The sequence below is a fragment of the Typopeltis vanoorti genome, chromosome 4 (genome assembly GCF_054136105.1).
Source record: "Typopeltis vanoorti isolate ZY-2024b chromosome 4, IOZ_Tvanoo_1.0, whole genome shotgun sequence".
Lineage (NCBI taxonomy): Eukaryota > Metazoa > Arthropoda > Arachnida > Uropygi > Thelyphonidae > Typopeltis > Typopeltis vanoorti.
Window position 1 is genome coordinate 126,367,888 of NC_143552.1, and position 14,275 is coordinate 126,382,162.

Below are 14,275 nucleotides of genomic sequence, written 5' to 3' on the forward strand. Positions count from 1 at the left end.
TCATGTTGGTGAGATATTTCGCCAAGTTGGAAGTCGGTGAATCTCTTCCATATGTTGTTCCAAATATATGGTGTTCCAAAGATCCACAAGACAGATATACCTTTAAGACCAATAGTAGATGTTACAGACAAGCTAGCCAAATTAATGAACAAACACAACATAAAAGTAGCCTTCCTTCCTATGGAGAAAATCTCAAGATTCCTACATCCACCAAAACCACCTCATCATCCTCTTAAAAAACCAGGAGTCTACAAAATCCATTGCTCTTGTGGGATTTGCTACGTAGGACAGACAGGAAGATCTGGAGAAATACGCATGGCTGAACACCAAAAAGACGTACAATACAAAAGAGAACAAAAAACGGGTCTTGCTTTCCATACCACTTCCACTGGACACGATGTACTCTGGCAAAAAACGACGATGTCATACATAGAAAACAACAGTTATATAAGAAAATTTAAAGAAGCTGCTAATATGCTAAAAAACCCAACCTAATGCAATAAAAATCAAGGTTTAATTCTCCATCAAGTGTGGTCAGCTCTAATCTACCTCAATCTGAGCTCGGACTGTATGAACGAGAACAAGCACACGTGACATCATCCAGTATTGTTCAACGTGAATAACGTTATATATCTGCATTCTGTTATTTGAGTTTTATGAATAGCCAGACAGTTATGATTTGTATTTATTAATTCTCTTGTTTAAACTTTAAGTTATACTATTTACCCCCTGAAGATGTAAATCCTATGATTTACGAAACTTGTCAGGAACTATTATTTCAGTGTTTTATAGAACTGAATAATAAAAAAATGTGGTGTAATCACCGAAATATGTCTTTTGAACCAATTAGCCACAGAAGTTTACGCCTGCAGCTATGCACTATTATTATGCAACACCTCCAATAAGTCCAAAGACTCATCGAGGGAGGCCACCTACTCTACAGCTCTGTCCCACCACTCAATCTGCCAACTACAACGAACCGCTACTACCATCATCTACACCAGCGCAATCTACCCCCCACCACTAGTATTTTCACAGACAATCACAAACATCCATGCCCACGGTGGGATTCGAACCTGCAGCCTTTTGGCTGGAGAGCAGATACGCTAACCACTCTGCCAACCATGCTGCCCAATTATGAGAAAGGTCAGTACCCAGACCTGTGCATTATGGGATCCTAAGGAGAGTGATGTGAAGTTTGTCCACCTTTGCCACGAGTTGCTCCAGTCCTGAAGATACTTCACACGCAAACTTTGTTTGCTTACACTTGGATAAAGGATTAAACTAAATATATAATTTATAGTCTAACCAAGTGGGGAAAAACTTCCAACAGTTGTCTTACTATAGCCTTGTATCTATATTTATCAGTGTGTTCAACTCTGTACCGCTCCCAAATCACTAGCCTTATCAATTTCCTGTAATCCAATCATTAATGTAATACACTGTATTGTATGTAATCTTTTCATCCCAAAGTAAGTAAATTTACATTTTTCAAAATTAAATTGACAACCATTTTCTTTTGTCTATGCTGCCAATTTATTTAAATCATCCTGCAGGATATCTACATCACCTTTACCAACTATTGTCCTCACCAGTTTTGCATCATCACCAAACAACTGACCCATCCCCACATTCACATCATCCTCTATATCAGCACTTCCCAAACTGTGGGCCGAGGCCCCCTTGGGAGCCGTAGGTTTTGTTGAGGGGGGCTGCGAAACAATGGAAACAAATTTAAAATGTTTTAAGACTAAGAGTTTTTTAATCTTGAAAGAAACATTTAATTTTTATTATTTCTTTTTTGTTATTTTTTATATTTTAATTGAAAAAAATCACACATTGGTGCGTGTTCACAAATTTTGCTTCCTGCGTATTTCGGCACTTAATGAATATTAGTATATATATATATATATATATATGCTTATTCATATAAGTTTCATTTCAAAGCAGAAATCTAAGAATTGCAGTTTCAAATATTTCGTCTGATATTGACTTTTTGTAACAGTATTGAAACACATCCATCACACTAAATTGTTATTAAACTTCTTTTATGTTTTTAATTCTTTCTTTATTTCTAATCTTTTTACTTTTCATGTGCTTCTACTGCAAATGTACAATAACAATATATCTATCTATATAAAAATATGAGATAATGTGCCATGTCAAATGTGTATGTAAGATGCTAAAAATGTAATATTTGCATTTGATTTTTGCAATATTCACTTTGTTTGTTTTGTATTGAATATAAATACAATAAATATTATAATAATATATGTCTATATTACAATTTTTTTCGAGGGAGCCGTGAAATATTTTAATTTTTCCAAAGGGGGCCCTGACATCCAGAAGTTTGGGAAGCACTGCTCTATATCATTAATACACAAACTAAACAGTGACAGCCCTACCTTGAGGCACTCCACTGTATACTACTCTGTGTCTAGTCTGTTAGCTATCCCCTTATCTTGTTCCAATGTAATATTTTCCCATGATATTGTAAAGTTTGACAGTATCATGGTGTATTTGTTTCCTTTATTGTCCATGCTGCCTATCTATAGTATGCACAATGAACATAAGGGAAATGTCATGTAGAATAGGAATAAAGACAGAATTTTCCCTCATAATCTGATTTAGCCTTCCTTACCATATTAGTCCCTTTCTTACCAGCACTCTTACTGCTCATGAGCATGCCATTTCTTTATATTTCCTTCAAGTATTCAGTATTTTCTTTTTTGTAGTTCCTGCTCTATATTGCTACTCATTAATTTGAGCTACTGATATGTCATTTAAGTTCCATTTTATAAACATCCAGGTGTATACAAGATTCCGTGTTCTTGTGGAAAGATGTACATAGGTCAGGCTGGGAGATGTTTCAAAATCTACAACAAAGAATATATAGGCATTATTGAAAACAAAAGGGAAGAAAAAAGCAGTCTCTTGTATCACACATTCTCAAAGAACACAAGTAAATTGGCAAGGAGTCTTCTGAGGTCATTTGCACAAAAAGTGCACTAAATAGAAACCAAGGAATGATCCTTCATGACATTTGGAAGTCATTAATTAATATGTGTAACTATTCATCTCTGTGTTGTATTTGGTCACTTAAAAAATTTAAACTGGAACTTTATATTGGCTTTATTAGTTGACCAGAGATTTTTTGTAAAATATATACAAGAATTGTGTACAAGTTTCACCAGCGGTTCTGTCTGGCTTCTTCAAAACGTGTAACGGTACATGGAACTAACATTTGCTGGTAAAAAAGAAGAATGGAGTAACACACTCAAATCAATTAAAATGGCTCGTAACATCATAAGCATGGGGCGTCAGTTATTGTTTATTGAGCACATTATATAGTTTTTGGCGAAATGAAATTCTGGTAAGTTGAGCAAACTTATTAGGCCTTTCCAGATGTCTTTCAGAATCATTCCTTGATTTCTGTTTAGATTTTCTCCAGAGCAGAGCACAACGGCGGCTTCTTTGAAATTTCTACATCGAAAGGGCATGGCACTTTTATCCCAATTGATGGTGTGGTTAGAGATCAAGAAGTGATGGGCTAATCCCGAAGTATCTGTTCTGTTGTTGTTGTTCACGTCTCCTACATATTCTTTTTTTCAAATTTCCAGGCTTCTCGATGTTTGCCCTATGTAATTTAATCCACAGGAACATGGAATGTTGTATACACTGCCATATTTGAAGAAGGCATTAATGTCCTTTGGTGATCTTAAAATATGGCGTATTGTCTTGACAGGTTTCAGAGCAACTCTGACGTTGAAAGACTTAAGGAGTTTGGCAATTTTTGTTGACACTGAGCCTGCATAAGGAATGATGATGGACAATGTATATTGCATGACAGATGGTTGCTGTTGTGGAGAAATATAATCAAAAAGATTCTTCATAGAAACCCTCCACAACAGCAACCTTCTGTCAAGCAATATACATCATCTATCGTCATCCCTTATGCAGGCTCAGTGTCAACAAAAATTGCCAAACTCCTTAAGTATTTCAACGTCAGAGTTGCTCTCAAACCTGTCAAAACAATACGTCATATTTTAAGATCACCAAAGGACAATGCCTTCTTAAAATACGGTGGTGTAAACAACATTCCATGTTCCTGTGGATTAAATTACATAGGGCAAACATCGAGAAACATGGAAATTCGAAAAAAAGAACATGTAGGAGATGTGCACAACAACAGAACAGATACTTCAAGATTAGCCCACCACACCATCGATTGGGATAAAAACGCCATGCCCTTTCGATGTAGAAACTTCAAAGAAGCCGCCGTTGTACTCCATTCTGGAGAAAATCTAAACAGAAATTCAGGAATGATTCTGAAAGACATCTGGAAAAGCCTAATAAGTTTGCTCAGCTTACCAGAATTTCATTTCGCTAAAAATTATATAACGCACTCAGTAAACAATGACTGATACACTGTTCCATGCTTATGATGTTACACGTTGTTTTAATTTATTTGATTATGTTACTCCGTTCTTCTTTTATACTAACAAACGTTAGTTCCATGTACCGTTATACATGTCCTGAAAAAGCCAGACAGAACCGCTGGTGAAACTTGTAGACAATTCTTGTATATTAGGAATTATAGACACGTTAACACAAGAATATTTTAATATTTGCCAAATATTTCAGTCTGAAACTAACAGACTATCTTCAGTGGCTACATAGGAGCAGTTTTTAACAAGGTGGAATACCAACAATCGATCATTCAAAAGTAGAATGAGCTGTGCGATGTTACATTGCTAAGCATTAAAGAGAGGAAAAAATTTCATCAGAGTGATGACTAAATTATAATTATTAATTCAGAATTTCATATGATAATCTTAATTTATAAATAACGTTAGACTAATGTAGGAATTAAAAGTCTCAATTAAAAAAAAAAAATTAATGTGTTATCCAGATTAAACTTTCCCATATTTTTGATAAGGTTATACAGTTATTTCAATTCAAGTTAGGATGCTGAAGTAAGGCCCTCAGCACTCTCTTTGAATAGACATTCAAATTTATAGCGACATCTGTGTAGAAGGCGAGTCTTGGACCGTCTCCGAATGCCTATTCAAAGAGAGTGCTGAGGACTTACTTCAATGCCCTAACGTGAATCGAAATGACTGTATATCTTTATTAAACTATGGGAAAGTTTAATCTGGATAACACATTAAATGTTTTTTTTTAATTGAGACTTTTAATTACTACATTACTCTAATGTTATTTATAAATTAAGATTATTATATGAAATTGTGAATTAATATTTATAATTTAGTCATCACTCTGATGAAATTTTTCTTCTTTTTAATGCTTAGCAATCTAACATCACGCGGCTCATTCTACTTTTTTGAATGATCAATTATTGGTATTCTGCCTTGTTAAAAACTGTTCCTATGTAGCCACTGAAGATAGTCTGTTAGTTTCAGACTGAAATATTTGGCAAATATTAAAATATTCTTGTGTTAACGTGTCTATAATTCCTAATTATAATGTCACAAGTGTCTCCCAAGAGTAAAATTCTTGTATATATTTTACAAAAATCTCTGGTCAACTAATAAAGCCAATATAAAGTTCCAGTTTAATAATATGTGTAACATTAAAGACCTCTCCTATGCCAATAATCATATCCAGTTTACATAACAATGTAGATATTGCATGTAACATGCCTAATGATACTTGTAATTAAACTATTATTCCAGTCTTTTCAATTTATAGATATCAGCAGCTGTTGGAAAACATTTATTTTTTTGACAGTTTTTTATTTATGTTAACTTCCTGAAAATGCTGTTAGCCATATAGACAGTGAATCATTTTTGGGAAATACATCTAGTATAAATAAAAATGTATTCTATCAAACACATTAAAAAAAAAAAAAATAGGATGGTATCAGACTGAAATCCTGAAGTTTTAATTAAGAGCTGTACCCTCTACTTGCACTGGTAAAGCTCTTGCAAAATAGCCAGGGCTAAGAATTTCTGTTTCCACAATTGTGAGAAATTTCACACAGCCATATATTTTTTTTCTCCCTCAGTCTGCTGCTGATTCCAAAAAAGAATTGAGTTTCTATTTACTGTGGGTGAAGCATAGCATTTTGTTATTTTCATTTGATCCTATGATCAGCTAGAAATGACTGACTATAATTGTGATAAGATATATTTCTTATGTTTCTCAAGATGGATGTTGGGAGATCTTTCATCAGTAATCTCTCTAAGAGGTTCCTCACATCCTAGATTGGATTTGAATCCAGGTCTTTGTTGGTAGTGACTGGGTTACCTAGGCTTGACAATATGATGGATTTTGGTATGGGAGATTTGTTTTTGTAATAGCTGATATTACAAAGTAAATTTTTGGAATAATGCCATGATTGTTACCTGAAGTAATATGTATATGAATCTGCTAGAGAATACCAAAAGTTGAGGGTCTCTTTCCATATAATTGGGTAGAGCTCTCATCATACCACTTTATAAACAGGAAAAATAAAACAATTGAGCATGAGGGATTTCTTTATTGGTGTTCCAGGAAAAGATTTATAGAAACATAGTTGAGGAAAGACTAAGAAAAATAGTTGCAAGGGAATAAAAAAATGGAGAATAACAAACTATGTTTAGGCCAAATAGAGGTTGCCAGGACAGGATGTGTAATAAGGATATCTATTTAAGTTTTGTTCCATAAAAGCATATGCTAAATTGGTAAATACAAAATTAAATGTCCAGGTGGAACTTTATGTTTGTAATCAGCAGAAATGCTGGATGTACTGAAGATAGTTTGATGCCAATTCAGATATAAGGCAGGATTGTACAATGTCTCTAATGTAAAAAAGTATAAAACCTCTGTAGCTGATTGGAATTTTTCCAAGGTTTCCTTGACATTTGATAGAATATTTAGTAAAACATTTTGAAATGGTTGGTCGATTGGTAGAGCTTCTGCTATTAATGGTTCACACAAAAAGTTAAGCAAGTTTGAGTGCAGTTAATAGTTGGAAAGTAATCAATCATTCGATGCTGTTGGCACACTGCTCCCTCGATGAGTCTTTGGACTCCCTGAAGGTGTCACATAATAATAATAATAATAATAATAGTTTTTAATTGTGATTAAAGTGATAGATAGTAATATAATCACTATACCTTGATAGATTTTCTTAATTGGAAAAATTTCTAATTTAAATTAGATATATGCCCGACTTATGCAAAATCCACATGTTTTTATTTTTTTAATATTCTTTCCATATTTGTTTAACTATTCTGATATGCATACTTTACTTTATATAGATTACAGAGAGAGCGTGCTTTAGCTGCAGAAAGCGGGAAGTTGGAAACAGAAGTAGCAAATCAGCAGCATGTGCACACAAGCTCCATGGAACAGCCTTCTAATCATCAAAAAGAATCACCAGAAAAGTAAGAACACTACTAATGTATATATGTGTGTGCATATACACACTCATTATGCACAATATACTTTCCACATCATATTTGGTTAGGACTAGAAGTCCTAACCAAAATTCATCATGAGAAAATTGAAATAATATTGTAATGCCACACATATATGAAAAACTAATACAAAACAAGAAATATTTTAGAAAATATAGTTTCTTTCTGTATCGTTTAAAGTGAAATTAATATTTTGTATTTTACTGAGATTAGTAAATATCCTAATTTCAGTTTATTTCTTAAAATATTAATCTTTTTTTTCATCTTAGATACTACAGACTCTGTATATATAAGTTTATTTACTTGGCTATGTTACTAATTATATATTTGGCTTTATCCTTTATCTATTTTTGAAAATTATGGAGACAACTACCGTGTTTGAGTAAAACTTTAGTTTAATATAAACTAAAATCCACATTCGACGTTTCGACCTTTATATCAAGATCATCTTCTGGAGCATATGCACTATATACAGAAAACAAGCTACACTACAATCTACATGGTTTGTTAAAGTAACTGACCAACCGTTACAACAATTATGGGCCTGACCTCTGGTGAAGAAAAAAAAAAAAATTATATATATACAGGGTGTTCGGGATAAATTTGACAGTTTCGTAAGGAAAAAGAAAATCTTCTTTGTATCTATTAAATTTAATGAATTGACAAAAAAACATTACAGGCAGAGTTAATTACAATACTATCAACAAGATTTACTCAAAATAACCACCATTAGCATCGATCACAGCTTCAATTCTGCTTCGGAACCTCGAACAAGCTGATGCTACAGTCTCCCTGGGAAGGGCCGCAAAAACTGTTTTAATTTTATCCATTAACTGGGCTTTTGTATTACTGGAAGTGCGATTGGTGTCTTTTTCAACTGCGCCCCATACAAAATAATCCATGGGGTTAAGGTCTGGGGAGTTTGGAGGCCAAACATTTGGACTGGTGAAGTCGTAGAAATTTTCAGACAACCATTTTTGACTTTTCCCAGAGGTGTGGCAAGGGGCCGAATCCTGCTGCCATACATACGGCCTACCATTGGCTACCCTTGTTATCCAGGGCTTGACTACAGTTAGCAACTCCACGAACAAAGCCCGAATTCCAATGCCAGGGTTCTTCAACACCAGTTCCTGCAGATTTGCGAGGAATTCTGCTGTACGAACGCAATCAGATCGTCTGCTAGGGATCTTTCTTCTTGCTACATCCTCGTAGTCACCATTGCAAGTCTCTAGTTCACGCCTGATTGTTTTTACTGTATTCAGGGAGCATTGGGCAGCAGTCGTAATATCCTTATTTTGATGGCGGGCACGAATCATCATGATACAAGTTATTCTCTTCCATGATTCAGGTGGGTTCCAGCTATCCATCCTTTCTGACATCTTGTATATGAATGAAGAAGGGTCCAAACTTTTAAATGAAGAGAAGTGTGTGTTAATACATGTAACTTACGGAAAAATATAATTAATTATAAATATGTCAAATTTATCCCGAACACCCTGTACATCTACGCTAGAGTCATATCATTAATATTATCTATTGGTTGTAAAATTACATTGGGAGCAACAACAAATCAATGTGTGTGTGTGTGTATATATATTAACACCATAATTATACATATACATTCAAACCCGTTGGTATGGAATGGATTCCAATACTGGCTGAAGGTTGCCTAGAGTCCTGACGTATGCTGGATACTAAGTATTAGGTAGGCTGAATGTGTGCCATCCTGATTCTTGGAATTTTCATGCCGCCATTATTGTTGATATTTGGGTGGTTTATCAGAATTTCGCAGGCTTCCTTAAATTTTCTTTCATACCAGGTTTTAGTATGGTGTAAAGAGCGTGTACTTTTCCAGTCGATTTGGTGTAAGGTGTTGAGAGCGTGATCTGAGAGGCCTGCTTCACTATAATGGTTATATTTAATGTGTCTTATGTGTTCTTCCTTACGTATAGGGATTGTATGTCCTGTTTCACCAATGTATGGTAAGTTATAGGTGCAGTGGATGCAATAAACTCCAGGATGTGCCGATGGGAGGAGATGGTCCTTAGAGGAGTTGAATATGTTTTTAAGTTTAGTAGGTGGTTTGAAGGTGGCATTGAGGTTATAATGGTGTAGGATTCTGTTGATTTTTTCTGATAACCCTTTAATATATGGGATGGCTATGGTCTTACTGTAGTTTAGATTCTTTTTTGTTGATGTTTTATGAATTATTTTATTGATAGTATTTTTGTTATAGCCATTATGAATATGTCGCTGATGATTTTTAGTTCCTGTTTCAGAGCTTGCTGGTTGGAGCAAATTGTTATAGCTCTGTATTTAAGGGTGTTAATGACTCCATATTTTTGTGATGGGTGGTGGTATGAATTAGCATGTATGTATTGGCTGGTGTGTGTGTCGGTTTGCGGTAGACCATGAAGGATAGACTGCCTGAAGGAAGACGTGTGGCCAGTGTATCTAGGAATGGGAGCGAGTTGTGGTTTTTAATTTCGATGGTAAATTGTATACGTTCATATTGCTTGTTCAGGTGGCTAAGGAATGTGTTTAGCGTTGGTTGCCCATGCGGCCAGATAACGAACACATTGTCAACGTATCTAAGCCACACTGTAGGTTTTAGAGTGGTGGAATCAAGAGCACTTTGTTCAAAAGTTTCCATGTAGAAGTTAGCAATTGGTGGTGGTGGGGTGGGTGGGTTTAGTGGTGAGTCCATGTCCGTACCTTCTTTTTGTAGGTAAAATTTATTTTGCCACACGAAGTAACCAGACTGTAGTACGTGGGCAAAGAGGGCAGTAATGTCGGGCGGAAATTTGTTCCATAGTAGAAGGATTTTGTCATTGATTGGGACATTTGTGAAAAGGGCAGAAACATCGAAACTGACTAATAAGTTGTCTTTGTCGAGTGTTATGTTTTTAATTTTGTTTATAAAGTGTTGTGTGTTCTTTATGTAGGAGGGGGAATGACCTACCAACTCCTTGAGTGTTGACGCTCATTTCTTGGTTAAGCGGTAATTAGGGCTATCTATTCCTTCCACAAAAGGTCGAAACGGCACATTTTGTTTGTGTATTTTCGGGACACCATATATTCTGGGAGAGCGGACGTAGTGGGGTATAAGTTTTTTAATGGTGTCCAATAGCCATGAAGTGACGGACTTAAGTAGTTTCTCTGTTTTATTCTTTATCGTGTTTGTTGGGTTATAGTTTTCCAGCTGGAGATTAATCAACGTAGACTAGTTGATTCATCTGATGTATGTATGTTGATCTGTCAAGGACGACAGTGGCATTGCCTTTATCCGATTTCATTATAATTATGTCTTGATTGGCTTTCAATGATTTTAACCAGTTTTACTCAAGCATGGTAGTTGTCTCCATAATTTTCAAAAATGTATTCGGATCACCATGTAAGCCTAAAAAAAAAAGATCCTTTATCCAAGTGTAAGCAAAAAAAAGTTTGTGCCTGAAGTACTTTAAGGACTGGGGCAACTTGTGGTAAAGGTGGTATAAGTTCTCATCACTTGCCTTAACATCTCCCTTAATGCAAAGCACATCTCCTTGTAGATATGTATAATGCTATGCATTAAGGGACGGGATCACTACCCAGACTGGTTTTGACCTTTATTGAGGTCTCATCAGTGGGAGCCAGACCCAGAGGTGGTGATACTAAGGTGGAAGTGATGGAGAAGTCATATTTATCTATACGAGTTGCCAAAGGGTGTCACACCCTATTATTAAAATTCTCTGGATTAGAGATAAGTTTATGGAAGTTTGTTCATTTGGCTATGCTACTAATTATATACAGTAAAACCCCGTTATTACATTTCCTGCCATTTACGTCATTTTCCATTGGTCCCATGTTAAGACCTATTCTTACGATTTATTGTTTTCCCGCCATTAACAACTTGATGTGGACGTTATTTCCTGTGATTTGCGTTTTTTCCTCAGGTGACAATACTGATTTTCAAATCGATTTCTGCAGAAATCTGCGCATTTCTGTTCCCAGATGGTGTTGCTTTCAGCTGTAGTTTCGTTTCCACCAACACGGTGACTTGCACGCTTGCAGCAGTAATGTAGTGATGAGCGACACCGTGATTTTTCAATCACAGTACGAATTGATATTGCAGAATTTCTGCTACGTAATTTAGCGTGTGAAAGTTCCTTTCAAGTTGTGCTGGTGGAGTATCCATGTTAGTGACATGGAGAAAAAAGACAGAAAATGTATTTCGGTAGAAGAAAAGATGGCAATTCTGCGACGTGTACATTGGCATGCCAGAACACATGTGCATTTAGCAAAATATCTTGGACTCACCGTGTACACTTTGAACACGATAGTAAAAAACAGGTCAAGCATTGAACTCAGTGCAAAGCAATCTGGCCCTATGTCCAAAAAAAAAAAAAAAAAAAGCAAAAACAATCAACAATTTAAAAAAAAAATTTTAAATAGACAAATGTAAGTAATTGTAAATTCATTTATTTTCAGTTATTAAATTTTAAATTTCATAATCTAGTATGTGGACTCACATACTAGCAGTAAGTCATCTTTTAGCCTTTTTTTTACATTTCCTGCTATTTACACTTTTTTCCATCCTGAAAAGTGTAAAAAAGGGGTTTTACTGTATTTGGTTTCATCTTTTATCGAAGTGTAAGCAAACAAAGTTTGCACCTGTTTATCCCATCTACAGAGTCTCTAATATCCAAGTAAAAATTAAAAAAAAAGTTAATATTTTAAGAAATAAACAGAAATTATGGAATTCATTGATCAGTAAAACACAAAATAGTAATTTCACTTATCATCATCAAATTCCTGACATGTACCCTCAAGGGATATGTGTGTGTGTGTACAGGATATGATAATACTACATGAAAAACTTACATCATTTCTAACTTCCTATCTACAATTTTCCTCCAAATCAATCTGTTACCTGTCAAGAGTCCAACATTATCAGATCTTATATTTCTGTCTTTTAAGGCACTTGTTATTGTATCAATCCACCTATATCTTGGTGTTACTCTGGGTTTTAGCTGCCAACCTAGCAGAGAATACTTGTTTTGCTAATCTTTCCTCTCCCATTCTGTTTAAGTGACATACCACCTGCTAACACATTCCTGGATGCTAACAATGTCAAGTTCTTTCCTAATTTTTCTTGTTTTTAATATGATATTGCCATTGATGGCATCTGCTCACACCCCTAATCTTTCTCAGGACTCTCATAATGTGGTCTTTTTTCTAACCCAGCTTTCAGATCCATAAGTTAAGATTGCTTTGAACAATGTCTTGTATACAGCTAATTTAGTGTTTTGACTAATTTCTCTCTTATTCCATATAAATTTATTCAATTGACTTCCAACCATACCAGCTTTGCTGATTCTGTTGTCTATTTCGATGTTTAATTTACCATCTTTATTAAAAATTATGCCTAATAGCTGAAATGTTTTACTTGTTCTATATGTTCTCCATTCACAATGCAGTTGATAATTTCAATGCTTTTGCCTATTTTCATTGTCTTTGTCTTGTTATTATTATTATTATTATTCAGGCCTCCATGGAGTCAAAAGACTCATCGTGGGTGGTCCTTCCTAAGAACATAAAGTCTGTCAAGACTCATCGAAGGGAGGTCTCCCCTAAGAAACACTAAGTCTATCATACCACTCCTTAAACTCATTGACCGTTCTCGCTCTCACCACTCCATCAGGCAATGCATTCCACAATTCAACCACCCTCCATGCTGACCTTTATACTAAACCTATTACAACAGTTATTCAATTTAGTCAGGGAGTCTTGCAAACTTCTATCAGATTTATTTACAAGTATAACATCATCCACATAAAGTAAAGAGCTGAGATTAACATCTCCAATTTTGATATCAAGTTTAATACTGCTTTCCTTCATAATGTGATCCATATAGATAATGAATAACAGAGGGGATAATGTACATCCTTGTCTGACACCAGATTTAACATTAAACCATCTTCCTGTACTTCCTTATAATTCAAGTAAAAACTACGTATTTCCCCCTTGATACCATACAACTGTAGCATTTTGAATAGCTTTTCTCTTGGCACTTGGTCACATGCCTTTTCCAGATCTACAAAAACATAAATACAGATCTTTATTTTCCCATGATTTCTCAACTATGTGTCATAAAGTGAAAATCTGATGATGGCAGCCTCTATTTGCCCTGAATCCAGCTTGTTCTTCGCCAAGCTTCCTTTCCACAATCCTTCTCAACCATTTCTCAAAGTATACTTGCATAAATTTTACTAGGAACACTCAGTAATGAAATGTCTCTGTAATTCTCACATTTAGTTTTATTTCCCTTTTTATATATAGGAACTATGAGAGCTCTACTCCAATCATCTGGAATTCATCTCTCTGTCCAGGCCTTCTGAACTATGCAGTGCAGCCACTGTAAGACTTTTATTCCACCATACTTCAGCATTTCTAGTCGAATATCATCTACTCCCACTGCCTTTTCACATTTCAGGCTTTTTCTACTTCAAGTATGGATATGTATTCCTGACTGCATGCCTGGTCAGTGTTTTTTACCACTGTGCTGTGATCACTGCTTGTTTCATTTAGCAATTTTTCGAAGTAATTATTCCATACTTCAAGGATATCTTTTTCTCCTGTTTTCATGTCACCTTTGTCATCTCTAATCCCTTTTACAGCACTCTTTCCTCCATTTCTGGGCTTCTTAAACAACCTCCAGAATATCTTGCCATCTTCTTGATATTTATTTTCTATGTTCTTACCAAAGTCCTCCCATGACTTTTAATTAGCCAGTTTTATGCTGTGTTTCTTACAGTTGTCTCTGTATTCTCTAAGAGCACAAGCTGACTTATTTGCCAGGAACTTTTGAT

At 35.1% G+C, this 14,275-nt stretch overlaps 1 protein-coding gene across 3 annotated transcripts in view; it reads left to right on the forward strand.

Moving 5' to 3' along the window:
* The window catches only part of LOC150107659 (calmodulin-binding transcription activator 2-like), a 790,456-nt gene that overhangs the window by 768,903 nt on the left and 7,278 nt on the right, over positions 1-14,275 (forward strand). For all 3 annotated transcript variants that reach the window (XM_090391992.1, XM_090391993.1, XM_090391994.1), the window contains one exon: positions 7,266-7,391. In XM_090391992.1, the coding sequence (XP_090248118.1) occupies positions 7,266-7,391 (126 nt within the window). The remainder of the gene's footprint in view (positions 1-7,265; positions 7,392-14,275) is intronic.